Here is a 27,553-nt window from a genome sequence, read left to right as displayed (position 1 = left end):
AATTTCATGTAATAGTTTTTCTGCCGTTAGTTCGTTTGCCAGGTGCTTATTGTGTCACGACGTCATGACGCAAGAGGGTGTCACGTGGGACACTCACTCACGCCCGCTCGGTGAGGGCCGATGTAGCAGCACGCACGAGGTGATCGACCGAGCGAGTGTGGCAATGATTGACAGTGCTCGAACAAGGAATGTCGCTGAAGCCAACCTGAGTTGTCGCCCTGCCAAAGACCCCTTGTCGAAACGTTGGCTTCAGCGACATTCCCTTGTTCGTGCATGCACTGTCGAACCTCCACCTTCCTCCACCTCCTCCACCATCCCTTGCTTTGGAAAGCGTCGCGATGTTCTGCTTCCAGACCTTGGGCGTCTTGACGTAACGACACAGCAGAAACTAAACCGAGGTTGGTTGTAGAAAAGCTATTATATTAAATATTTCTATCGTTTGCGAGTATTAGTAGTTTAGTAGTTTTAGAATCCAGTGCAGCGTGCTTGCGTCGTGGTGCGTGCCTACGTGCCATGTATCGGTATATACGCTGCGTAACACGACAATGCGTGTTTTAAGCGCAGCCCGAAGTTGTCCGAATACGGAAGCAACGGAAAGGCCAGGAATTCTCGTCGCTTGGTTGTGCAGCCTAGAGTTTCTTGGCCGTGTGTGCACAGCAGCTCTTCCGGATTTCTTGCTGCTCGCGTATATCGCTCAGCGGAAGTCCGGCATTTTTGTGCAGTTCGCGTGTCTCGTGACCTCCTCGGCCTCATAGAAGGAAATTCGCGTGTCACAACACGCAACATGGATGCCGCCTCTTCGTTGCCTATATATGGTCTGTGGTATATATTTATACTCAGATTGCTCTCCGGAGCGCCCTTCGGAGAGGTTTATAGGAGCGCGCGCGCCCTAAATTGTTTTCGATCGGTGATTTTTTGTCCAATAATGCCATTTGCGCCATCATGCTGTATATAGTCCGGCAATTTGTGCCACGCTACTTTCTGGCCGTATTCTGAAACGTTCCACTTCGGCGAAATTTCTTTTCGCTTTCAGGCGCGCGCTGATTGGCTGGTTGAGCAAAATTGAATGACGCCGGGCTCAACCATCCAATCAGCTCATCCAATTTTGCTAAAACAGCCAATCATCGCGCGCCTGAAAGCGAAAAAGAAATTTCGCCGAAGTGGAGCGTTTCAGAATACGGCCCCTGAATTTGATTTGCCAGCGCCTATTTAAGCGGGGGTTGAAGATTAATATGCAGAAGACAAAGATAATGTTCAATAGCCTCCATGGCTAGAAAACAAGAATTCAGGATCGCTAGCCAGCCTCTAGAGTCTGTAAAGGAGTACGTTTATCTAGGTCAATTACTCACAGGGGACCCTGATCACGAGAAAGAAATTTACAGAAGAATGAAATTGGGCTGGAGTGCATACGGCAGGCATTGCCAAATCCTTACTGTGAGCTTACCACTGTCGTTGAAAGGAAAAGTGTATAATCAGTGCAATCTACCGGTGCTAACATATGGGGCAGAAACTTGGAGGTTAACAAAGAAGTTCGAGAACAAGGACCGCACAAAGCGATGGAGCGAAAATCTTAGGCCTAACGTTAAGAGACAGGAAGAAGAGCGGTGTGGATCAGAGAACAAACGGGGATAGCCGATATTCTAGTTGACATTAAGCGGAAAAAGTGGAGCTGGGCAGGCCATGAAATGCGTAGGATGGATAACCGGTGGACCATTAGAGTTACAGAATGGATACCAAGGGAAGGGAAGCGCAGTCGAGGACGGCAGAAAACTAGGTGGAGTAATGGAACTTAGGAAATTCGCAGGGCGCAAGTTGAAATCGGCTGGCGCAAGACAGGGGTAATTGGAGATAGCAGGGAGAGGCCTTCGTCCTGCAGTGGACATAAATATCGGCTGATGATGGTGATGATGATTTAAGCGCGATGCGACCGAGACTGCTGGATGGTTTAAAGCGCCGACGAGCGCATCTAAGCCCATGGTGGATGCAATTCTTGCAAGTCGACAATTGTGTGCCATAATTTGTGCGACCTGTTAAAGTTGTGACGCCGATGCCAAGTATATACTATAATGTTCGCGCGCGTAAACTATCTGTCCACCGGCGCGCATTGATCCGCGTTACCCTTCCCCCGCGTGTAGCTGTGCACGGGCCAGCGCGTCTCGGAGAACGCCTCGCTCCAGAGGAGAGGATAAACGGCGATCCGTCGCACTGCAGGTGTGCTGCTGCCGCCCAGGGCGGGGCTCCGGGGTGCAGTCTCGTTCTTCGGTTGCCGTCCGCCATCGGAACGAGACGCGCGGACAGCGACGATTGTCTAGCTTCCCCGCGGTGACCCAGAACCCCGTTCTCCTTTGTTCCCCGAGGAGCGCGTGCCAGATGGTAGTACATCCATTTTGTCGCTCGTCTTGGCGATCGACATTATACAACCTTAAAACTGGGTTACCCAGAAATCATGGGGGCCTGCTCTTTCTTCTCCCAGTACGGACGACCTCTTCGATTTGAGAGCGTGGCCCTGATTAGGCTGGAAAACGGGAGGATATTGTTTCAACAAGTTTTATGCGCAATTCGTAGGAAGGAAGGAAGAAGGCGACAGGACAGAGCGCACTTGAAATTCGCACGTGAGTCTATGAAATCGTCAGTGTTTTCTCTGCCGTTGTTAACATTGCGGCGCATTCTGAGTTAACTCTCATGTCTCCCTGCACTTCCTCTCACATCTTGTGTTCTTGGGGGCGCAAGTAAGAAACTCTTTCCCGTCCGGTACGCGTTGAAATAGTTGCTCTCGTAGGAGCGTCTTTATACTAATTAACGTGACACAAATCACCCGTTCGCATACCGGCGTCTTAAGACCCACATATATGTGGGCACCACCGTTCGTTTCAGCTCCTGATTAGTACATCTGTGACATCTGAGAAATAAAATATAAGCGCTTATGTCTAAATGCAGTGCAGCAAAAAGACGTAATTAATGTATCTTGGGCACTCGCTCGTTCCAATCCACTCACTCATCCCCCCTCCCCCCACCCCCTATAAACACACCCACACGTATGGGCGCTCGCGGGCTATTGACCAAAACTTGTCATTAAAGAAGTGTGAGCCTATAACAGTTCATTTTTTTCTTACCTCTTCGCCGACAAAACTAAACCGTGTCACCTGGCGCCGCCTTTGCTTGCGCTGTCGGCAGTTTCCCTGTGCGCAGAAATAGTCACACACTGCAGCCTGTTTGATTTAATCATATTTTACTACATCTATCGCTATCTAGCCTTTCGTCTGTCTGATCTAGATCTTAGCTTTCGTTATTTGAAACCACTATCACTTGCTAAGAGGTTTATTAGCAGCGGACGCAAGCGTGCGGCGACGGACAGCAACTACGAGCTCATGCCGGTGGCGATGCTGCTGAGGCGCAGGCTACTCTTCTTCATTACACACTGTATTGTACATTACCTATACCCTTACAATGACTCTATCGCTAGCCAGCCTTTTGCCTGTCTGATGTCGATGTTAATTTTCGTATTTGAAGCATCTATCGCTATATTGTACATTATACCTATGCTTGCCATGACTCCGGTTCTATCAATCTCTTCCCGGCTTTTTTTACACCAACACTCTAATCCTGTCTTATCTCGATTGCCGACCAGTTAATCCTTCCATATTCTTTGAATTCCAACGCTTCTGGAAGTTGGACACTCCCTGCGGTTCTCCCGGGGTGAATATCATGGCATTCCGTTACGATGTGCCGAGTTGTGTCCGGGCTTTGTTGCAGCACGCACATACCTCATCCTGTGGCGCATCCACGCATGACCCCTGTGGTGGCGCCCTTTGGACAAACGGGTGCAGATCTTGAAGGCTGTGCATTTGCTGGCTGCATGCGGTTGAACCGATTGCGGGAGCCGGAAACAGGCCATTGACGTCGGGTTTTGGACACCACCTATTGCGCTTCTTGTATCATTGTTTGCGTCGCCTTTGCTGCGTCAGTGGGCAGCTCTGGCGGCAATCGAAGCGGGCGAGAGGGCCGTCTCGCTCTCACAATGAGACGGCAGTATATGCAAATAGGAATATAAATAAAAAAATCATGAGCCATTCCACTCTGTGAAGGTGGATGACCAGCGAAGCTGTTTAGCGCACGACGCAGAGGTGACGTAGAATTTTGCAGAAAGGTACGAACATATTTATTGTTCTGATCGGTGGCCATCGTGACGATAATACGCACGCACATTCGCGTATCACCTCTGTTATTAAATCTGTCTGTTACGTAAGACGGACGTACCCCCTTTAAGCAATGACTCATACCCCCGTAAACGTTGCTTCCCCATTACGACGACAGAAGTGAAATTATACGCTGGGATGATGAGCGCCAAAGGAGCCAGCTGGGGGGGGAACGACGACGAACGCGTGAGCAGTGGCACGAGCGCGTTCGCGTGGTTGCGCTGAGGGGCGCCAACCCTTTCCCCTTGGTCGCCTTATCAGGCGCACACTACGTCACGCACTACGTCATACATTCATAGAGGCACGTCGATTTAGACTCAGGTGGCCGTTGAACCGAGCTCCGAAGCGAGCGGCGATATGCGTTTGCTTTTGTTGGCTCTTTCACCCTCACTTTTTAGGGGAGAGTTTTTCCACGCGGACGCCATGAAGTCCCGGATCCTAGCCATGGACAGCTTTGCTGTAAAACGTGAGGCCTTTGGGCACTCCTGGCTTTGTCAGCACTTGTGATGATTGATGAATTGATATTTTCGGCGCCTGTCGCGTGCACGGCGCCCGGGAACTTTTAAGACAGTTTGGCATGCGATCTGCGGAAGCGCTTAAGCTATGCATGCACTAGAGCTGCCCGTTCCGCCAAATCGACCCGGTGGTGTACCTGCGTGTTGCGCTTGCGTAGAAGGACAGCGTCGGTGGTATACCCTCGGCACCGTATACGCGTCGCAAAACCCGCTTGTGCACCGAAGGACGGGGCTGCAGCGGCCGTGCGCGTCCGCTGAGGCGATTACGCGCTCGCGCACGGTGCGCAAATAGCCGCCGCCTGTGAACTGGCGGCCAAGCTATTGCTCGCGTACGACGTGGGAACATTTTCGACGCGTTCGTTTCTTGGCGCAGCGTGGCGATGTCGAGGGCTACGGGTATGGACGGGATTTTGACCCGACCCGGTCAATGATGGCAGCATAGCGGAGCACTGTGCTCGGAACGCTTGGCACGGGGGCCTTTGCAGCTATAGTGGCCTGCATGGAGCAGTCGTTGGCCTCTCCGTCGGGCCCATCCGTGGTGTGGTGTGACTGACGCTGCTGCAGCGGCACGATGGGAGGCATGCCGCGTGAACATTCGATTAAACACTCAGCCGCCGTCGTCAATTCACGAGGTAGGTGCGCCGATATTGCGTATAGCAAGTTCGAGCAATCTTTTAGTAATAACGACTAAATGGTCGATCTTGCACGACTCTTACTTTTTTCCCAGTTTAAAAGGGTCCTGAACCCTTTTCACCAAGTTGCACCTTGGCGTTATTTCACCAAGCCCTCGGGCTTGGTGAAATAGCGGTCTGCGGATAGCATACGCGCTGCTGTGAAAATCTGTCAGATTTTGCAGTCGTCCACGGAGCTCGCAAGCGGAGCGCGAAGTCACCTTTTTCAAGCGCTCACTTTTCGACAGAAGCTCTCTCCTCACTCTTTTCGGGCTGCTTTATTTCGTAATATAGCGGCCGCTATTGGCCAATAGCTGACATCAACAAGGGTGTTTCGGATCAGTGCGCTTCTTTCTGCTATAGTATTGTGTATATTTATTGACGCAGTTTAACAAATAGTTTGAACTAAGTGAAAATCTGCTTTCGAATTTCACCAAGAATTGCGTACTTCCGGAAGAAGCCGACTATCGTCTGCTCACGCTCGCCTGCGGCCGCCCGCGTAGGAATTACTCCTTGTCCACCCTGCTTATCGGTGTCGTAGCCGTTGGGTCTCGCAAATTTCGACTAGGTTTAACCACTCGGCTAGGCTCGAACGACGCGAAACTTAAGGTCAGACCACACGCACGCTTGCCAGTGCGCACTCACTCCTGGCCGCTCCTGTTATAAGGCGCCTTGGTAGACCGCTTCGCATTGAGCTGTAGCGCTTCAAGATGCACAGGTTGGATGTGGCTTCTATCCGTCGATCAAGCTGGTGCAGGACAAAGCCGGTCCGCACCACGTAGCACGGCGGCCAGACGAGCACATGAGCGCAAACGTAGTCAAGCCCTGTCGTGCACAAAACCAACGATGCGGTATGCTACGTAGCGTAGATACCGCCGCCGCGGGGTGCCGCGACGAGTCCGCTGGCTGAGCGCACTGCGGCTCGCTGAGGACAGCCGCGTTTGTCTCGTCGTAAGCGCCAATAGTGCCGTTAAGTAAACATCCAAAATCAAGTTTGAACTGCGCGCCACGGTTACGTTCAGTAGGCTGTGGGCACGCCCCGCTCCGCCGTAGCCTTCGCAGTGCAAGGCATCGAAGAAGAAGCGCGAGAACCGCGAACGGGACCTTTGATTGCCAGTAACTCCGCTTCTGCTGAAGGCATTAAAGTACTTTCTTTTTTGCGTCAAAATATTTCTGAAATAGTCTATTTTAACTTCAAAGGCATTTCTCGACTTCGATAAAAACTGGTTCAGGGCCCCTTTAAAGCTTTGATTGACCTACGAGCACTTGAATATGGCTGCCACCCTTGGCCTGAAGCCGTACAGTTATTGGAGCACGCTTCTGATTCTATCCAACGCCTGAACTCAGGTAGAAAGTGCCTCTGCCTCCCCGTGACTTTCTCCCTCTCTCTTCCTTTGTTTATAAATGGAAAATGAGACATCCACCCAATCGTAGCAATTGCTACAAAGGAAACCCCATACGGGTTCCTCGAAAGAAAAGCCTCGCAGTTGAAGAAAAATTCGAGTTTCGAGTTGTTGATAAATTCGACTTCACCCTGCCATCTGCTAGCCGCCTAGTTAGCTCAGATGGTAGAGCGGCTGCCCCGGAAGGGCGGTGGTCCCGGGTTCGAGTCTCGGACCAGGACGAATTTTTCTTCAACTATAGGAGGCCTTTATTTCGAGGAACCCGTATTGCTTTGTAGCGATTGGGTAGATGTCTCATTTCCCCTTTAATTACTTCTCTATAGCTGGTCTCCGCTGAACTGTAAAGTCAATCCCCTTAGGAGCCTTTTCGGCCATTAAATCGTCCACTTCTTGAGGCCTTGTGAGAGTGAGTGAGATGCTGTGGGGGCAGTGTAAGTTGGTGTAGGGTGACCAGATAGATGGATCGGAGAGAGATACAACACATCATTGTTTTAGTCACTCGTCATATCGTTCTGTGCCGCGTTAAAAGCATGTCGTAACTGGCGTCCGGCTGTCCACTTTTGCATCTCGCATCGACAGCCTTTTTAAAGTTGCGTGTTTCCGTGCCTGGGGCGCCTGCCCGTCCATATATAGTGTACCACGAATCCCTACCAACATGCTCAACTTGACGTCGTTCTAAGCTTGACCTTGTCGCGTGTTTTTTTTTTTTTTTTTTTGAGTCGTGTAAAAAAGTCTGATCGGAATCTGTTTCTAATTGTAGGAGGGTCAACAAAATTCCAATCTTTAGAGACAGCCCCCCCCCCCCCCCCCTTTTTTTTTTTTTTTTTTCTACGCGCGTCTCTGACCGATTGTAGAAACGGAGCGTTCGAGCTTGCGCTCTCGATTGAATGTTTCTGTTGTTTGGGGCTCGAATGCGGACCCTTGTAAGTGTGCTGGCCAACTTAGCAAATCATTTTAAACACTGGCCGGCCATTGACCGTCCTCCCTTAGATCTACTCCCGGTGCGCTGTTTCTGGTCGTGGCTCGTACTCATTGCACGCCGTGCGTCGCAGCGCTGTTTTGGTCCCAGTGCGAGTGCGGGCCAGGAGCCGCGCTGCAAAACAGACGAAATCACGGGCCCGAGGTATTTCCCCCTGTGCACCAGAATGTCGAAACGTTACCGCTCTTTCCATTCGCCGCAGCACGGAGGCAGTACATGGGAAGCTGCTGGAGGCCGAGGAGGATGCCCCGTGCGCCAGGCGGAAGTCCCCGGCGGCGCACGCCCTTTCACTAGGCGGCGGCGGCGGCTCCGCGCGGATTGAAGCAATTAGGCCGTTTCCCAGACAAGAAAGGAATCGCGCGCGGCCGCCGGTCACTCCTAGTACACGCCGTTTCCCGGTGGCGGCCATTTCCCACCGTTACAGGCTGCGTACGCAGCCCGTCAGCATGCGCACGGCAGCCACCACACTGTGTATGTGGAAAAATAATGATAAAAAAAAAAAAGACGGAAGAAGTCGGACTGTAGTTCCTCGCGCGGTCAACCTGCGAATAAAAGGTTCGGTATGGAGGCCGATTCAACCGTTTAGTGCCACTTCTCTGTACTTAGTGGAGAGCGGAGAGCTACTCAACAAGAAGGCAACACCGAGTGAATAGGCTTTTTTTTTTTTTTTTTTTCCCCTCGAAGCGAAGGGACGCCGTCGCTTAGTATTGCGATTGTACGGCCTACACACGACGTGTGTAGGGCGCTCAGATGCATAAAGTTTTGCTCGAGTGCATCAATTCGGCGCCATCGCGTACCTTAGAAAGTGATCAGTAGCTCAACTTAGTCGGCATGGCAGCGCCCATCACGTTTCGATGTTCGTCCTAGGCCGCTTTTCTTGGGCACAACTCTCTGGCACTTCCGCTTTTTTTTTTTTTTTATTCATCATCTATAACGTCTTGCGACGTGTCAAGCTGCAGCCGCACCAGCATTCTCTCGCAACTCATCCCCTACGTGTGTTCGATGGTGAACGCAGGTCATCAGAAGCTTCGATTCGTTTGACTCATGCGGTCGCGTTTGTCACCGGCGGTGTAGACGCATAATCATAGGTTGCCGAGCGTTGATGCACCGGGATCAAACGACTATGTACGTGTCGTCAGATGCTGACGAAAAACAGTGTAGTTAACATTCATAAGCTTAACTCTGCGAATATTATTACCAGCGGAGACACACCTTATATCGAAAGAGGTGAATGCCTAAAAACACAGTAATATCAATCATGGTCGAGTGCTATCAAGACTGTGACAGATATGCAGCCTTCCTAAAGCGTTTGTATGTTCATACAACGTTCTATTACACCATACCCACATGTTGTATGTATGCAGTAGTAAGTGCGGAGCTTTTTCTATCATTCGTACTGAACTCTACATTTATCAGCGTTATGCGGCCTTGATACACCAAGAAGACGCCACTTGCTGGAAAGGAATAAGCTTTGTTGAAATTGGGCATACTCAGCAGATACGCGAGCCTCCCTCCCCCGTCGCTGTTCTAGCGAGGAGGTCGACTGTTACGGTCGTCGGAACAGCGCGTTTCGCCGTTGCATGACGCCCCCTCGAGCTGACGATTAATCGCTCGGTCCTCTGCTCCGGCTTCTTTGGCCCATTGTGATGCGGCCGCAGCGCCGCTCTGTCCGGGGATGTATAATAAGTGCAGTGTGTGTGCTGGCGGCATGCGTAACAGACGGCGTGGGCTGCGCAGCTGTTGGCTGAAGCCGAGCGAGGAAGACGCGGAGGCGGGCCGACCTCGAAATAGTCGCCCGCGGCGGCACCGCGCGCGCGCCGTTCTCTCATTCTGGCGCCAGCTGCCGATCGAGCCGCACCGACGAAAAGGACGACGCCGCCGCCAATGGATTACCGCTAGCACATCGGCCGCGCTTCCGTGCACTCAACGCTTCCGCCTCAACCGTATAGTTGTGCGTGTGCTCGCGTGAGCCGTGCTCGTCGATCGCCAGCGAGGGATGCGGCTGTACTACTGCGACTCCGGCGTCGTCCAGTTTGCCGGTGAGCGGCGGCATTCCCCTCCCCTCTCGTAACTCGCTGCCCGTTCCGGCAGACGCAGCGCGTTGGACTGCTTCCATGCACCTTGGGCCCCGCAATGTAGCGCGGTGACCGTTTGTCGCCAGCGCGCATCGTTTGAGGCAAGTGCTTTTTGCAGGCGTCGCTGGCATCGCGCGAGCACTGACGCCGAGTCATTGTTCGCAGCCCAAATTCGTCTCATTAGCAAACCTCTGCGCACTAACTGAAATTATCTTCGCCCGCCGATTCTCTCCCTGCGCTCACGCCAACGCGTGCTTTCTCGATGTTTCATCGCGAGTTCCCGAAGGAACGCCTTCTCAGCAGGGCACATGCTGCGTGCATCCGCATCCGTGCTATAGTTGCTGAGGAGGTACACTGTAGTCTGATCTATTCGTGTAATGGTCGCTAGCGGTGCGCGACTGAATGGCGTGTATAATTTGCTAACTTGTGATCTGTATCGGAGGTGCATCTGCGTGTCACGGTAAGCTTGTGGAAAAGCGAGCAGAATCGTGCAGTGCAACCGCTGTCACCTGCGCTGGGCGACGCTCTGAGATGTCGACAGTGCGCCACACTGATGCGCTGTCGCGTGCAGGGGAAGCTTTGCAACCGGCTGTGCAGCTCGCTGTGTACGTTCTTTCCATCCATCGAAATGCAGCTGCAGTGTACGTGCGACATCCACGGCTATGGCAGCTGCGGATTACCGCATAGATCGAAGTGCTTATGGAAGAGCTGTAACTTTTTTTTTTTTTTTTTTTTTGAGTGCGTTTGGTTTAGGAAGCGCCGTGCAACCTGCACGTGTGAGGCGCATGTCTTCAGGAGTCAAGCACGTGGTTCGCCACCGTCGCCCCTAATGACGCCTGTGGTGCGTGCCCCTTTCCCGAGCGGGCCCCAGGGAAGGGGGCGCACGGTCGCTATAATGGGAGTGGCCCCGGTGCGATGGCGGCCTGAGCCGGGGGTCAGTGCTCCCGAGCCATGAACCTCACACGGGCGGCTCGGTCTCTGCATCCTTGGAAGACACGATCCTCGTCGGGCATTGGTTAGTGCGACGTGCGTTGATTAACCTTGTTTCGAATCGGGGGCATCTAACATCGGTAGCTTCTGCATCCTCAGGTTTCCTTCGCAGAAACAGAGAAAGCGTGGTTTGTGCGCGCTATAGGAATTTGACACCCGAGCCAGGGCCGCGTGAACCGTCGTCGGACTTTGCGAATCGTCGTGCGAACACTACCTGTGTTGGCGTGGAAATCGTTCGTGCGCTTTTGTTGCTGCCAGTGCGGCTGTTCTTGTCGTCCGCAGCGATGAGCGTCGCAGCGGCGCGCGTGTCCTTCGACTCGCTGTTTACTGCCTGTCATGCAAAACACGCGGGCGCGCTGCGTATCGTCGAACTCGGCGCGGTCTCCTGTTTCCGCTTCAGCGTTCGACCCCTTTGTCGCTTGCTGCAAGGGACTGCCGCAAGCGGAGGAGGCACGTGCCTCTTGTTTATATAGTCAGGCGCGGCCACCTCGGCTGCAAAGCAGCGCTACACGGGCCATTACGAAGAAACACGGGCCACATCATGGCCGGGGTACATCTGCAGCATTCATACTACAGTGTTCAAAGCTGCTTCCACCTTGGCCCCGCATCGTTGCCGTTGCAAATCCAGATATATAGCTTTTTTTTTTTTTTTTCTAATCCAGGAGTTTGAAGAAAACGTTTCGAGCATCTTGAGTTGGGGCAGTTGTCGAAATGCATTGTGAAAACACCCCCAAACTATATATCGCTCTGCCGCTGTGAAGTCGATTTCGTCTGGAGACTTCGGCTTTGTAGCGGAAGTCTTCCGACAGTGCCTGCATGGTGGTATACGGCCCTTCTGTAAACTTAGGAACAGCTGTCGACAACTTATTGTAAATAGCACGAAGACAGGACATGCGTGGGGGAGCAGTACGGGCGCGTCCTGCAGCTCATTCGTTGGGCTGAGCGTCTTGAGATATATTAAGCGTGCAGAAGTGCATGGTGTCAACACTCCGTGCCGACAGAAGCACGGACGAGTCCAAAAGGGGAAATTAAGTGCCAGCGTGACTCATTTGCGCATACGTTTTTGTAACCGTGCCTGTAGTCCTCTGAAATCAACGCGTTGCATTTACTTTTCACCCGTCTTGCGTAAGGATTTAGCCCTATTCACCAGTTGATGTACGTGCTAGTATAAGAAGTTTTTTCCTAATAATGCGTAGATACGGCAGGCGTTTGTACGCGAATGCCCTATCTCGGCACCTCCGCCCGCAAGAGTGAGAGGAAAATGTGCTTACCCATAACTCCCGGTGTGCTACAGATGTGAGCGGCCACCGAGAGCGCACCTGAATGATTTCGGGTCGTGTTTTCATATCTTCCAGTGCGAGCAGAATTGGGGCACTGCGGCCATTGAGTAAATGCTTGTCTTCCGCCTAACTGACAGGGCGTGTGTTTTGTGTCTTGAGGCCTGCGCGCTGGCGTCAGTGCGCGATGAGTTCATTGTTCGTCGCGTACTTGGTTAATCACAGCTACTGTTTCCATTCTTAGTCATTGCTGTCAGTTCGCTGTAAGGCTTTCCTTGCTGCGTATGCGGCCGGCATTTATTGGTGTCGTTCCAGAAATGGCGGAAATACCGTTGGACTTGTGCGTATTTGCGGTTGCTGACAGGTATCGCTTCAATTGAAAGGCATATATGGTACCGAAAACGGGTTCGCGTTTCATCTTGAGCTGACAGTTAATGAAACTGTCACCACAAACGTCTAGATCCTTACCTGCAGCGTTCACTTGTAGACTGGGATACGTAACGGCTTAGCGGGCCGGTGTGCCGTTTAATCTCTGGGCACGTATTTGGCAGCACTCGACGGATTTTGACTAAGCCTCTAATTACAGAAGGCCCAGAAAACCTTCAGAGTGAAGCCGCTCACGATGATAGGCTGACAACTCGCAAACGGCAACTATACGTGGTGTTCACGTTAAAAAACTATGATGCGAATTGTCTCTCGAGTATTCGGTGACGTGTGAGATAGCGGGAGGAAAAGAACGCTTTTATTGGTTTGTTTGTTTATTTCATATTAAAGTTTAGGTTGTTTCTCCTAAATACCACAGAGGAGGCCTAAAGAAGGTGCTTGCTGTATGGTGCATAATTTTTATTGAATAAATTTGATTACCAACTTTAGAGGATATGTAATTGCACCATTGAAGTCGGCCGGTATGCAGAGCATAACCATTTGCTAGAACATAGAAGCTCTGTCGCTACAACCGATTTCGTGAAATGTGGACTCCGAGTGCACCAGGAAATGCATTGCCGTTCCAGATAAAGAAATCCGCACGGAATCTTTCCGCAGTGCTCGAAACTGGTGCTAGCTAGGCGCAGAGTTCCTAGCAAATGGCTATGCTTCGCAGACTTGCCGGCTTCAATTCTGCAAGAACACGTCCCCTAGAGTGATTGATTGGTTGATCACATAATTACTGAGAACTGGTTCACCTATGGTCCTATATTGGAGGTCATCGCACAAATCCCGACGTCCGCCACTGCTATCTATCAGGAAAACTTGTGTCGGAAATCCTGTTCTTAATGAGGGGCAGTCGCATTTGAAGCATCTGGTATAACGTGCGTGCGCACGTTACTCTATACTCCCGATCTCACTTCCAAGAGCATGCCCGGAACCTCTCGCCTTCAAATTGCCCGTGTGAATTCTCGTCCCGCTGTTTCGAGCAGATCTGTTCTTCAGTGGCTGCACGGCCCGAGTGTGTGCCGTCGCCGTGCTTGTGCCTGCGAGGCGAACAAGAAGCTGAACAGTCTCCGTCCCGCGCACAGCCTGCCCTCCACGAGGAATGTCTCCCGGGATAGAAGACGCTGCACTGTCGCGCACGCTGTTCGGGCCCCGGCTCAACCGCCGCCTTTGTTCTAGGCTCCGCGGCAGGCGCGCGCTTTTACCCCCTGGAAGCGTTTCGCTGTGGGCCCCCCTGCAGCAGCCTTCCCGTCACGGCCATTGGGGGGGTGGGGTCTCCCTTTTGGAAGCTTTAGCGTCCAGTGCTCGTTTCTCTCCTGTTATTCCAGCGCGACTGCTTGTTTGCATTGCAGGCACATTGCATCGGAGTAAATTTGTGTACGCGGCTTGTTTGTGCAAGTGCTGTCCAGCAGCAGCAAGGAAGAAAATCGAGGGATTTTAAGCTTCAAGCAGGTAAATTTGCTTAAGCAATGATGTGGCTATATTTCTCAATCTAGTGTGCAGGAAACTGGCCTGTTTGGCAGGAGCTTCGACGTGCAGTTCTGGAAGAATGGTTACTCGTCGCCATTTATGAACCATTGACGTCAGCAATTATGAAATGATACTTCCTCGAAAGTGCCCGCAGCCAATGATTAAGTTGTGCATGTTCGTTTTGTGCCGGTGACTAAATTTTTATCGAAAGACGTGACAGGACTGACTGTAGACTAAATACAGATTTAATGCTCAATTTATACCAGGACTGTCTAAAAAATGCACCAAGTATCATCCAGTCATACATTTTTTTTTCTCGATAGAGTCGCAGCGCCATTACATAATGTTTGCTTTTAAAAACGAATAGTCTACCTGTCCATCTTTTTCTTTATTTTTTTTTTCTTCGGACGGGATGAACATTTGTGTCAGTCGGCACATCCGCGCGCCGCCTTACTTTGGCTTGGTAGATTATGCATTCAGAGAGAGGCGTCCGTCCGGTGAAACGTTGGCTCCTCTTCAGGCTGTCTTGTCGTCACACGCAGATTCCTAGAACATCGCGCGTGGCTGCAGCGAGAACCGAGAGAGCAGTGCGGCTTCCGTCACAAAAGCGTGCAGCGACTGTCGAAGCCTGCAGCAACTGGTATACCCCTCACTGGGCTGTCTGCGCGTAGTAACGGTTTGTGTCTGGCCGGCGTTCGCGAATGCACGACAGCTAAAGCGGCGCGCCGCGTGCTGTGACAAACGGTATTTACATGCGATAGGCTGACGCAAAGCAGCACTACGAACTTCTGGCTGCCTCGTGATGCGCCAGTATAGTTCCGTGCGGTGCACACGGCGGGTGGCCCTTCTCGCGGCATAGGTTGAGCGACACGCTGTCGCGCCCGAGGTCGCTGCCCCTCCCCTTGCGGCGCGCACACATCGTCTAGCGCCAGGATCTGCTCGCGTGATCCTGGGAAGCGTGCGACTGTTCTGGCGCCGGAGGCAGACATTTTTAGATTTCCGCCCCTTCGGCACGAACGGCTCGGCCGACAGCTCGGTATAGTGACTGAGCGAACACTTGGGTTCCACCGTTGTGCGTCGCGTACCGAAATATTCTTGATCCACGATTTGTGGAATAATTTCTGTAGGTTCTTTACCTCTCTCCTAGTGAATAATACGCCCGTAGCCGTATCTCATCCATGGTGCGCCGGTGATTTCGCTTGAGTTGTTTAGGAACGAACCGAATACTGTATGGATTCGTTGTCGTGTTCCGGCGTTGGCGCGAATCTGCCTCGCTGCACGGGCGCCCGCCGTACCTGCAGTGTTGCCATCGCGACCGACCGCGTGGGAGACTTGGGCGGCGCGAGCCGTCGTTGCGTGGTTCCGGCGACGACTTCTCGCGCCTATCGCGTGCACCTGTCGCCTCCTCCGCGGGTGCGCCTCATCTGCATAACACGTGACAGATCCGTTTGCCGCGGCCTCTCTTCGTCGGGCCAAGGTCCCGTGCAGGGGACCCACGCTTCCCGATGCATTCAGTCTGCAAGAAAAAGGCGTCGCTTGCCGAAAAACGCCGTGCTGCGAGAAGACGAAAGTGTCGGGCTCGATGTGGTTGCAAACGTTTATTAAGCACAACGGAATCCGCTTGCCAACGCATCAAGCCTCTTAAGAAAAGGGGTCTTCTGGATTGGGGAAGGGATATATAACAGGGAGAAAATAGCGTGAGAGGCGTTAAGCGCAAGAGTGTGTCCCGGACTGTTTTGGCAAACTGGGGCTGTAGGTGGCGCAATTTAGGGGAGGATAACAATACTGCTCCGATACGAAGTAGGTGATTCGCGAAGTGTTTTGTGGCCGCCTTTGTCCCGTCGCCGTAGTTGTTTCGCCTGATGTTGCTACGGTACGATACACATAATCTGTTAGCTGACCGAGCTGTCTCGAGAGGAATCATGCGCGCATTATGCAAGGGAAGAGCAGCTAGAGCGGCTGCTCCTGCATGGAATCCGCAGGCCAGCGTATATTATAGGGCACTGCGGCGGCTTGCCCAGCGCATCGTTTGCATTCATCTCCCATGACATAGAAGCGCGCGACAACGTCTGGCATGCAGGCAATATTTTTCGCAGGCAGTATGTAGCGGGAAACATTGAAGCTGAAATGTGTGAAACTGGCCCGATTACGTAGAGTTGACCGTTAATGTGTTGTTTTAGACCAGTTTGGGCATTGCCCTTAAGAGAAACGAAGCGCACTAATCTGTTGATTTGGGTTGCGTAGTTTATTCTAGAGAGGTGATATAGCGGCTTAATTTTGAATACACGTTCAGATCCTATCGGAGACGGTTTGCGCGAGTTCGAATTTGTAAAGCATATTTGATCAGCGCTGGTCTCTCGCTGTTTGCGGCTTCTGTCCGACTTGCGACAGAGATGGGAGGCTCCAGCACAATCACCCAATTCATTACGTCCCTGGTAGTGTGCGCGTGTTATAAGGCGCGTCAGGACGATTAGGATATATGGTCTGGGCCTGCCGGCTGCATTCTGCGTAGTTACCATGACACGTGGCACTTTACCATGCAATTGCATGGTCATTATGCACGCCGTGTCGCGCATCATCCGTTGGCAATTGTTCGTGGTTTTACCGGGCGCGCGTTGTTTGCCCCCCCGCATGATTTCCTTTCTTTTACCACCCTGCATGCCTGGCGAATGCGTGAGCCGCAGCCGCTCATTGTCCCGATTAATGAGCGAGCCAAGGCCGTGTCGGATGTCCTTGGCTCCAGCCGCGCGTGCGCGACATGTATCAACACTCCGCGGTGTTGGCATTGAAGCAGCGGCCGAGGCTGCTGCCGTTGCGGCCCTTCGCTGTGTGAACGCGGTCAAAATAAATGCTGTCATTACGAACAACAGCTAAGAGATCGCACCATCCGCTCTCCCACATACACGCCAGCGCGCAAAACCCGCGTTGCTTCTATAAACGTCTCTGCACTCCAACGGATAACGTCATGTATACAGCCGTGCTAATTTTTGTTTTAGTCGGTCACTTGGTTGTTTACCGCTTTTCTTGAAGCTTTTTATGCAATAAATGTTCGACGTATCTTGAAATATTTTTGCAATTAAATCTGTAAATACGAAAAAGACATTATGGCGACATTGCGTCGTGCTCTGTCTATAAATTATCGCTGCTGCGTTCTGTCTCACGGGCTGTAATTCGAGCCTGAAGAGTGCGGTAATAATGCGTCCTTATATGCGGAATAGGACTGTATATAATGCGGAGCGTATACAGCGGGGCGTACACTGTAAGTGCGCACACTCGTGTGAGTAACGCGGTCGAAGCGCGGTTTGGCCGGCAGACATAAATTATGGCCGCTGCATTCTTTTGCGGCTCAGCATGCGAGCTTCCGCGGGCCGTCCAATTTGTTCCACACATTCGGGCAGCGCTGTGCACGAGCAGTTCATTTCTCGCCCTCGGTATGCACCGCGGACACGCCGTTATCGCTGCGAATTGATGCCGGCCGCAGCACAGCTGTTTGAGCACACGCGCAGAAAGCAACGGCAGCGTGGCTTGGCGGCGTCGCTGCGCGCAGACCTTGGCGGAGTGCGAAGACAAGCAAGAAAGGGCCACCCTGCAGCTGCGCACGCCCGCACTGCTGACAACTTCGTCTTAACGCACGCCGGGATGTGTTTGTGTGCGACGATTGCTCCTGGGGGGAGGGGGGGGGGGGGGGCGTGGGCGTTAGGGATAACCAACTAAAGGCAAACATCAAGTCGAACTTTGTACACAGTCTGCCATCAGGTTACTCTTTCGGAATTACGCGTGCGCTTGTTCGGCGACGCAATACGAATTATCAGGGGAGAAAACGAACTCGGCACCTGTGTTAATTTCGCTCCTGCATCGTTCCGCCGATGACGTACATACGTCGCGCGATTTCCGAGGGTTTCTGCCTGTTCAGTCGAGGAAAAAAAGCTCGCACTTGTAGTCGTGTTGAGCTTTCGTTTATGTTAGAACGCAGTTCTTTCCAGTTTTAGACTAATCGGGATTTTGTTTTGTTGGCTGAGTGCGACAAGAAAGATTGCTCCGTATTTGAAGCATTACTGCTATGTTATTGTTCCATTGTATGAAAAAAATGATAATAATATTGAAGTCGAAAAGCACTTCAGACAAATGACTGGATCTGTTTATTCTTCCGTTCACCCGGTCTTTTCATAAAGTAGGACCGCTGACCAATTGGGCCCTCTAATGAGGCATGACTGCTCGCGAAAGCGATCGAAGGCGAAGAAGGCGTCTGCTAACGTATAGTGCGTTTATTCGTCGTTCCTTTATTCGGCTTCGTGTCACAAGGCGTAAAGGCAAGCCAGTGCTCCCAGGGACGCCCGGGTGGTTGTGCGTTTTTTAATGAGAAGTCACATGATAATAGTTGACGTCGTTATAGGTGAAATAACCCCTGGAATGATCTAGCTAGGTAGTTGACCTTATGGCAACTTTCTCTCATTTTCCGATTTGCCTTTTGTAATATGTATAAACCATATACGAGATCTGGCTCAGCTACACGAAAACAGTAATTCACACTGCAAGACACAGCGAAGATTGTTCAGTGCATTTACCTCGCCTTAAACGCTGTAATGGAGCGTGTATAACATACGCTCCCCTCTCCCCTAAACGCTGATAATCGCGTGAATTTAAGCTTTGGTTAAGTGCAGCAACCGTGAGGGGAGGGAAATGTACGAGAAAATGTATGTGTAACATTTTTTAGACTATGCTTTGTGCCGTTCATTTGGTATGTTCGATTTGCTACTTTGTTGTTGTTTTCGCTGCTGCCTAGAATATGGGGGCTACGGCTTTATCAAGCTGTTCAGGAAAGCTTTTTCTGCAGCTCCTCTGTCTTTTTCATTTCAAGATGGAAATAAACATTCATATTATACTACTACTGCTACTATACTACTTCTACTACTGTAAAACACGGATTCTGTCAACTTGGGGTAGAAGAGCCATCCCGCACTTCTCTGCTATCATCCAGGTTTGTCGCGTTGCATGCAGTTTGCAAACTGATTCAGAGTTCGCGTGATTTGCACTGTCGTTGCAACGTTATGGTACGGGCTTCATGGCACAAGACGGGCTTAGCATATTCAGAAGCACATAAATATAACTGATAAACACAACGCTATTGCCAGAACACGTCCGTGTGTGTTTTGAGTGAGCCTGTAAGGAAACTGGAGGCCTCAGTATTTCCTGCGCCGTTGATCTTGCGCAAGATTGATGTGTTTTTTTTTTATATTTTTTTTCAGCGTCAGATTAGAACATGCCGTAGACGTGACAAGAAGCATGCATCTATAAAAGATGACAAGTAAATAGACTGCTGGAATTTCACTTAATGACAACCTAAGAAAGTATAGGTAATCTTACGATGGCTAGGACACAGGGAAGCTCAGCTGAGAAGTGAGGCAGTAGGTTCACTGTGAATGGGCTCTGCCAATCGTTAAAATCTGACGTCAACTTTCCAACCTTTATTGTGGCGCAGGGACCTCCGCTTTCGACAACAGCCACCTGTTCGCTGGACAGAATAAATACTGTCTGCCATTAATAACGTCGTTCGAGCGTGCCGTTCGTCTGCTGTCCGTAACATTTAATGCTCACGCGGTTGATTCGGAAGATCCATTGGCTTCTTAAATGCGGTGGTTATCACGAAGCGGTGCGGCAAATGTCGGAGACGTAACGTTTGTGAATAGCACCATGGTCCAGCGGCATGTTTTGAGCCATGCTTTGGCCGAGCTGCGTATTCGAAGGACTCGACTGACGTGTTCCTTAACTCGATTTCGGCAGTGCTGTTCATCGTCTCTATTCTGTAGCGGTGAGAAATCTGCAGCATTGTATAGAATGCGTGTACTCTCCTAGGACGGATATGTTATGGGCGCAGTAATTCTCTAACGGTTTGCGCTTCTCTTAATTCGCCTGCAAGAGCAGCTGTACGTCTGCCAGAGTTTTCCGCCACCGTCAGCTGTCTACCGTTGGCATTAACCGGTTCCGAGGAAGGCGGCGCTCAGAAGGAGCTTGTTCATTTTGCCGCGCGAGTTTGCGCCGCTGTCTTCCTTGGGCTGACGCGGGCCCGTCTCTCTTGATGGATGGGTGAGCAAATAGGCCCGTCGTATAGACTGTGCGGCCATCTTGGTCGAGAGGCGCTCCATAATGAAAGTCGATTTGGGGCCAGAACGCTGCGCACATCCGCTGTCTAGAGCTGACAAACCTTGTTGCGCTCAGTTCTGAGCCATGCAGTTCGTGTGCAGACGTCGACCAACCGTGTCCAGTCTGTTGTTCGTTTAAGTGATACGCGATGTGCGGCACTATATAGCCTTGTAGTGTGGTCCCCGGCATAAGCCGACACAGGCGACACCGTGCTCGTTTGTTCACCACGGGAGTCTTTCGGGGCGATGCTGTTTCAAGTCACCACTGCCTGAAAGGGCCTGTCGCCTAGCCGAATGCCGGAAACCCCGCGAAACGTTCGTTGCTTCAAAGCCCTGGAGACTGGGAGCTGTGCTCGACGGCAGACTCGGGTCACCAGACCTCGGGTGCCTGTCCCCCGTCGGCAATCCTGTTTGCAGCCTTGTTCACGACGCGAATCTGCGAATGATGTGCGAATGAGCCATATATGCAGGACCACTGTCTGCGAAGGATCATGAAGGAGGCGCTAGCTTGATGCGCGTTCCTTGCCTCGCATCTTTTGCACTGATGCCTCACACTGGGCCCTTCCGCCTGTCGCAAGAGAAAGCTTGCAAAGTGTTAGGGCAGCGAGCACGCTACATATAGTTGCCGAGCTCGCTGATGAACGAAACAGCGATGAACGATTATATGTGTTTGTCGAAATGAGCGATTCTCCGTACACCGTCGAGCGTGGCGCCGGAAAAACTGCGCCACCAGTGGGCCGCAATCTGTGCCCGTATAGTGAGCCGGTTGTGCATACGAAGTTTCTTCCCGAAACCCAGCCCTCTGTGTTGTGTAGTTGAAGAATTCCCCGTCGTGGCCCCTTGTGTAGACAGCTCTGGGTGCCTTTCTATCGAGGGCACCGCAGGCCGCAGCGCTCCTTCTGCCGCCTGTGGAGGGCCGACCGGAACCAATCTTCGCCGCCCTGGCCGCGTCCTCGCATCGCCCCGTTCGCTTCCTCCCGGAATAGCGGCGTTGCGCGGCGCCGTTCTTGACGCGTCGCCGAGCAAGGACGTGCCGTCTGTCCCTGGCGTCGTAATGTTTGTTCTCTCGTCCCTCTCTGGTGAGAATGAACGAGGCTTTGGCGCTTCGACCCCGCTTGCTGGCATAGCACGAGTTCGCATATGCAGGGCGTTATGGAGCTGGCGACCGAATCGGAGAAGGTTGCACCGCCGTACGTAGAGGCCCGACTAGTGAAGGCGTTCCACTGTACAGCTCCTGGTTGGATTGCCGGTCGTAGCACCCTATTTTCGATGGAGGCAGAATGCAAATACACATTTAATAGTCGGTGCATAAGTGGTCAAAATCAATCCACGTTAGTGCGGCTGCAAGGCGTGGGCATGTCGACCTCTTTCGTCGCTCAAATGTCGCACTTCAACTTATCGTTAGGGATCCTCCCTAACGTGCGTACGTGCACGTTGCTCATCTGGCGAATCCATCGCCGCAATCTTGCCATGCATAACTACGCCAAGTCCCGTTGTTGGGTGTACACACGTTTGCTGCCGTACATGTTTGTGTAAGGCGGCACTGACGTCTGCGTGCGCGTTGTGAGCACTGCCCTATGGTCGTGTTCGATATGCGTGCTCACGGTCATTCGTTGCATTTGGAAAGTTCCGAATACTGCCCCCGAAAACGTCCTAGCATGTAGATTGCCTTGTATACGCGCACCGCGCGGTATTGTTATGGAACATTTGAGGAAAGGGGGAGTTGTCCCGGAAAGTGATGTTGTACCATGGTTTCGTGCGAAATCGCAATTTTTCACCGTGCGAAAAAGAAATGAAGAGCGAGAATCGCTATTTAGCCGATAAATAAGGACCAAGGGAAAGCCCTACACAGGCCAGTCGCAGAACAGTGACCATTTAATGCCTCTCGTCTGATGCTGAGGCAATGAGACAACGAGCGTTGCACAGAACCGCGGAGGTGCAGTAGAGTTCTTTCCTTTATCCGGAGTGCACAAGTGGCGCCTCATGGTCGGCCGGCTGCCTGCGTATGCACACAAGGCCCGACCCATTGCGGACACCGGGTTCGTAAACCGCCTCTGTGGTTTGCTGCAGTCCAGCTTGAACAGCAGCCCGCGGTACACACGTCGCTATACCGCTGTGCAACGAGGCGCACTGAGGGGCCGGTTCTTCGTGCTCGCAAATGGCGCTCACTAAACGCGCGCTCCCATTTCGCGGCTGCGGCTTGTGCGAGCCCGTGGCCGCCGAATGGACCGTGTGTGCGTGGGCGGCGCGTTTTCGAAAGGCCGGTGGATCAGAAGCTTGGCGAGGCGGCTTAATTGTGGCTGATTCTTGTCGGAAAGACAATCTACCAATCGTTTATCCTTCTCTCTCTCTCTCTTTTAATTCTGGGGTTTTACGTGTCAAAACCACGCTATGTATAATTACGAGGCACGCCGTAGTGGGGGGCTCCGGATTAATTTTTCCCACCTGGGGTTCTTTAAGTGCACGGCACATGGCCGTTTTTGCATGTAGCTCCCTTCGAAATGTGGCCGCCGCGCACTCGGGCTTTGCAGCAGCGCAACGCCAAAGCCACTATATTAGCAACCGCGGCGGGCTGTGTGTACCAAGCAGGGTGTTGTCGACGCCGTCTTGCTTAATGCGAGGAGCGTGAATGTGGGTACACGCAGGGCCGAATCGGCGTTGCGCCTGGACCCGCCACGGCTTCCTGGAAGACCTTGGTGTGATATTCCCTTTGAACCCGTTCGCGACAGCGTGTGGTATAGCATTGAGTAAGGACGTTTATTTCTCGCGTGCACGCACATACCTTTTCACGTGCGTGCCAAGGTCTGACCGAGGGACGCTTTTATTGTGTCCGTAGCTGTATCACGTGCACAGCGCGCGTGGTTTATCTCGCTAGTCGCAACACACAGTTGAGAGCATGAGCTCTGGAAGGGGGACGTTGCTTCGAAAAAATATTAAACCTCCGTGACCCAGAGAACGATCAGTGCATATGTTTACTAATGCGTTAAAGCATCTTAGACAACAGTATGCACCTGTGACAAAAAGTACATCGGGGATACAGCCAAGTCTGAGCTGGCTCATTCCACGCATCCCAGACGCCAAAAGTGACCATCGCCGATTCTCTTCGAAAAAATTAGGCTAGTTGGTGATTGTGTGACTGAGGTTTCACCAAACTATATTTCTCGCAAAAAAAAAAAAAAAAAAAAAAATCTGGCGACGTAAGTGCTCTTTGAAGTTTCCAGGAAGAAGCAAAAGTTGGCCGGAGGTAATTTTTTTTTTTTTTTTTTCAAGTCTGAAGGCTAGGTACAATGACGAGTCTTATTTCATAATATTGTACTGGTGTGGTTCTTTCAGGTGACGTCATAGGGGATCACATTAATTTTCCGCCTTTTATTGACTCGGACAAAAAGCAAGAAAATGTGCGTTCAGATAATTGTTTTTCATTTATATCATTAGCATTTGAGCCACAATATTATTTTACTGTGTTTCCCCCTTGCTATAATTTATGCTAAAGATAATGTTCGACTATGAAATCAAGTGCTTTCCAAAAAAATACTTCCGAATTTGGCTAGAAAGTCACTTTGTGACGTTGTCCCGACTTAAATTAATCATTAAGGCCCTCCAGATAAAATACGTGAGATAGCTCACTATACGAACCAACCTTGCTGCTTGTGATCTAGAAATGTTAATTCGAGTTAATTTTGCTTGAGGTGTGCAAATCATTTTTGAAGTCCACAACCAATCTCGCCGGACTGTGCCTTCAGTGCAAAACGATTGCGGGCGACCATTGAATTCTTGTTGTGTTTATGAACTCTTTATGCATAAAATATGGGCGCATGCTTTTTTAATGCACAGTAAATGGCAGTAAAGCATCCGTTTACACTGTTTGAATGTTGATGCCCCCGCATCTATGTTTTACGATAATACATTTGTGTGATGAAAGGAAACCATGACTGCTTAGAGGTCGTCGTCAGGACCGGATAGTTATCCGACACCAGATATTGTACATGGCTCTGATTCATTGTTCTGTAAGTACTACATATCAGCTGATTACGAGTTATGCAAAAACCTGAATCATCGACACTCCACGCTAATCGTGGCGCAGGAGACAAATGTCAGGAACTTTCCTCTTTGCAGGCTATAGTCTGTGGTAAGTGTCCGTGGGCCTGGTCGAACACTGTTTTCATTCTGTTGTGAAGCAGCAGAGAATAAATGACCGTGTGATTATTATGCCTCCGCGTAGAACATAATGAGGCGGAGTTTGCCGCTATCTGACGGCGCCATGTTCTAACGCTGCGGCCTCTGGACACAAACCCCGATTTTTTGGGTTGGAACCGATACTGGCGACGACTGACGAAGCCAATGACATCATCATCATGTGTGTGTGCGTGTGTGTGTGTGTGTGTGTGTGTGTGTGTGTGTGTGTGTGTGTGTGTGTGTGTGTGTGTTGTGTGTGTGTTTTCCATAGCTTTGGAAATTGCAGCCTGCCACAGAGGACGGGAAAAAACGAAGTAATGCAGCAAGCACGTAAAGACTTTCAGCAATGAAGCTCCCTAAATTAGACTCGTGATAGTCGACATATCGCATGCAGTCCAAGTTGATGATGTACTGTCAGCCAAACCGCTTGGATTATAAACCCACTTATTGGACTTCGAACGTGCGCAGTCGGCGGAATGCGTTCAGTGTTCAGCGGGCCAGCAAGGCTCCGTGCGTACTCTGGCCTCGTGGCGTGTTGGTCGATATTTTTCAATGCCAGCCAGATGCGGCCGATTCAACGGTTCACCACCCTCTCGGATCGCTCTTTCCTACCCTCCCCGGTCGGCTAGCATTCGCGTCTGCTTTACGTTCGTGGGGGAGAGTACCTAAAGTCCCTATATAAGAAAATACCGTCATCCTTTGATCAACGCCGCTACTCTCTCTCCTGTATATCCGACTGAACGATCATAGCGCGCGCTTTCACTTCTTATATATATATATATATATATATATATATATATATATATATATATATATATATAATTTTTTTCCCGCCTCAGAGCCATGTTGAAAGTCACTCTGCGCAGTCGCCTGCGGCGGCGTGCGCCCGCCCCGCCTGAAAGCTTCAACGTGGACTTTCTAGGGGCGCCACCGTCGACTTGCTTTCGCAAGCAAAAAAAGTACAGAAACATAAGAAACAAGCGGTTTATATATATATATATATATATATTTTTTCGCTGATCTCGACAGCCTAGGCTCTGCAAGCGCTTTGTATAATCTGCAGCGTCGGCGGCGGCGGCAGCATTCGCGGTGCTTGGCGTTGTGCGCGCGGCCGTTCACACGGCCGGACGTATTGGCAGCGTGCGGCGCTCTTGCTGGACGCCTCCTTAAACCCGGCTCGACGAAGATCTGTGCAGCGCTGTGGAAGCGACGAGGCCCTCACCTGGCGTGCAGCGAAGGGCGGTGGTGCCCTGCTTATTTGTTTCTCTTCGCATCATTCGCTCGTAGGGCGAAGAAGCGCTGTAATGAACTTACCAGTAGAGTTGTGCGAACTGCAAGAGAACAAAAAACTTGAATGATTCGGCAAACGCGTGCGTGACGGCATAGTATAGCGCCAAGAGATGCAAATATACACGGTAAGGCAGAAATGGCAGCACACAGATTCGGCTGCAGTCACTATCACGGACATTTGCTAAATCTGTCGCAGAATGCGTGTAGTTCACTGCGACCCTGGCAGTACCGCTGCCGTCGCTGTGTACCGCCGGCTTGCTCTGAAACAGTCGATGCATTACGCACTCCGAAATTGGGCCAGCATTGTCGATTACGCACGCCTCGCGGCCTGGTAGTACTGGTCGCCTGTTCCGTTTTTTCTCTTTTGACACGTTGCCCGGAAACTCTCTCAAGAGTTCTATAGAAAGCTCGGGACGTGGCCTCAAACGAACTCTCTTTTTCTTCTCATATTGTGGAACTGAATATACCGGCTGACAGTGCTTGACTGAGGTACAAGATCGTGCATTGTACAGATGTCACTGGTTTTCGCGAGAACCTGCCAACTAGTTTCACTTCGCTCGACTGCGGTTCCAAAATGCGCCACTGCTGTTGCTATTGTGTATGAGTCTCTGTACCCCAAAAATCGCATTATGCATCAAACGTTGAAAACGCTATGCATGAAACTGGAGGTCAAATTTATCATGCATACTAACAGCTAATGAAAGAGTGAAATAAGTTGGTACAGATAAGTCGAGAACGTTTTAAAATGTTTATTGTAACAACCTGCCCAAACTTTTCATATAGAGTCAATGAGATGTGCAATGAGAATTCGGATAGAATAGACTCTGTTCAGCTATATCGTTCTGCAAAACGCGAGGTCGCTCGTTGGATCCCCGACTGCGTCGTACCACTTCGAATACTTGCGTGTCGATGTGTCGGTCCGTACTGGACGGATTCTCACCCTCTGGCAACCGAAGTGCTGCCACGAGACTTGTTTCTTCTCAACTGTTTCAGTACGTGTCAATTTCGGCTCCGCGACAACATAGTGCTCCTCTGCCTGGAGAACTACGATCGCCGTTGCTCTAGTCACGTTCCGGGACTAGAGCAGCCATGCCTGCGCAGTGTTCCCAGAATGCCCTTCTGATTCGGTATTTAATGTGCTCTATCTGCTGGCAGTGCCGCAACAAGCTTCAGTTCCGCAATCACTTTCATGGGAGAAAATGTCGCTTGAAAGTGTCGAGTTGAGTTTTGCAGCTTGGACAACCCGTCGGTCTTGCGTATGTCTCTCAATCCGTCCTTGTCCCGGCATCGCTAGCAGCAGATTCTGCGTGCACGGAGCCGGCCTCCCTGTCCTGGTGTTGCCGAGGTGCATTGCGGGACAGGGGTACCGTCGGCTGAAGTTTAATGCTCTGAGTGAAAGGGGGTCGACGTGTCCCCTTGGAGCAACGGCAAATGTGGCACCCCGCAGTCTCCGCGCCGAAGCAGTGCCAAACTCGTTTCTTCCTTTCTGGGCCCAGCGACGACGTTCGTGTCGCCTCTGTCGGGCGTGAGTATGTAAGCGAGGCACGCGCTTAAGTTGCCCACGGGCTCGCTCGCGTGCGCGTTGGCGTGAATAATCGCCCGGTATGCGGCGCGCTTGTGACTCGCCGGCGGCGACCTTGACGAACATCCGAGCATCGTCGCTCGGTGCCAGCACTTCCCGTTGGGCTCGCTGTGGAGGAATGCGCCAGTGAAAGCTGTGTGGATGCGTGCGCGCTCCTTGTGTCATAATATAGGCCCGTATTAATGCCCCGCCTTGGTGGGAGCCGACGCTGCTGGGTCAGCTGAGCGCTACACACGACGCTAATACTGTGACCTCTTCGAGAGCGCGCATCTGTTCTGCTTTGAACGGGGCGGTGATTGTGGCACCATAGTTACGTGGTGTGCTGCCAATAAGTGACGTAGCTGTCCGCTGGTTGGAGAA

At 51.5% G+C, this 27,553-nt stretch overlaps 1 protein-coding gene across 16 annotated transcripts in view; it reads left to right on the top strand.

The window, feature by feature from the left end:
* LOC119460573 (ensconsin-like) overlaps window positions 1-27,553 on the top strand; it is a 117,572-nt gene that overhangs the window by 21,004 nt on the left and 69,015 nt on the right. The window contains exon 1 of one of the 16 annotated variants that reach the window (XM_037721516.2): window positions 9,566-9,803. The exons of 12 other annotated variants lie outside the window; for them this stretch is intronic. In XM_037721516.2, the coding sequence (XP_037577444.1) occupies window positions 9,761-9,803 (43 nt within the window). In that variant the 5' untranslated portion in view covers window positions 9,566-9,760. Of the gene's footprint in view, window positions 1-9,565; window positions 9,804-9,897; window positions 9,941-27,553 lie in introns of those variants that run through there. 3 more of the 16 variants (XM_037721526.2, XM_037721522.2, XM_037721527.2) reach the window with 3 other exon arrangements.

The sequence above is a fragment of the Dermacentor silvarum genome, chromosome 8, assembly GCF_013339745.2.
Source record: "Dermacentor silvarum isolate Dsil-2018 chromosome 8, BIME_Dsil_1.4, whole genome shotgun sequence".
In the NCBI taxonomy this organism is placed as follows: domain Eukaryota; kingdom Metazoa; phylum Arthropoda; class Arachnida; order Ixodida; family Ixodidae; genus Dermacentor; species Dermacentor silvarum.
Note: the sequence above shows the minus strand (reverse complement) of the source record. Positions and strands in the feature narration are given on the sequence as shown.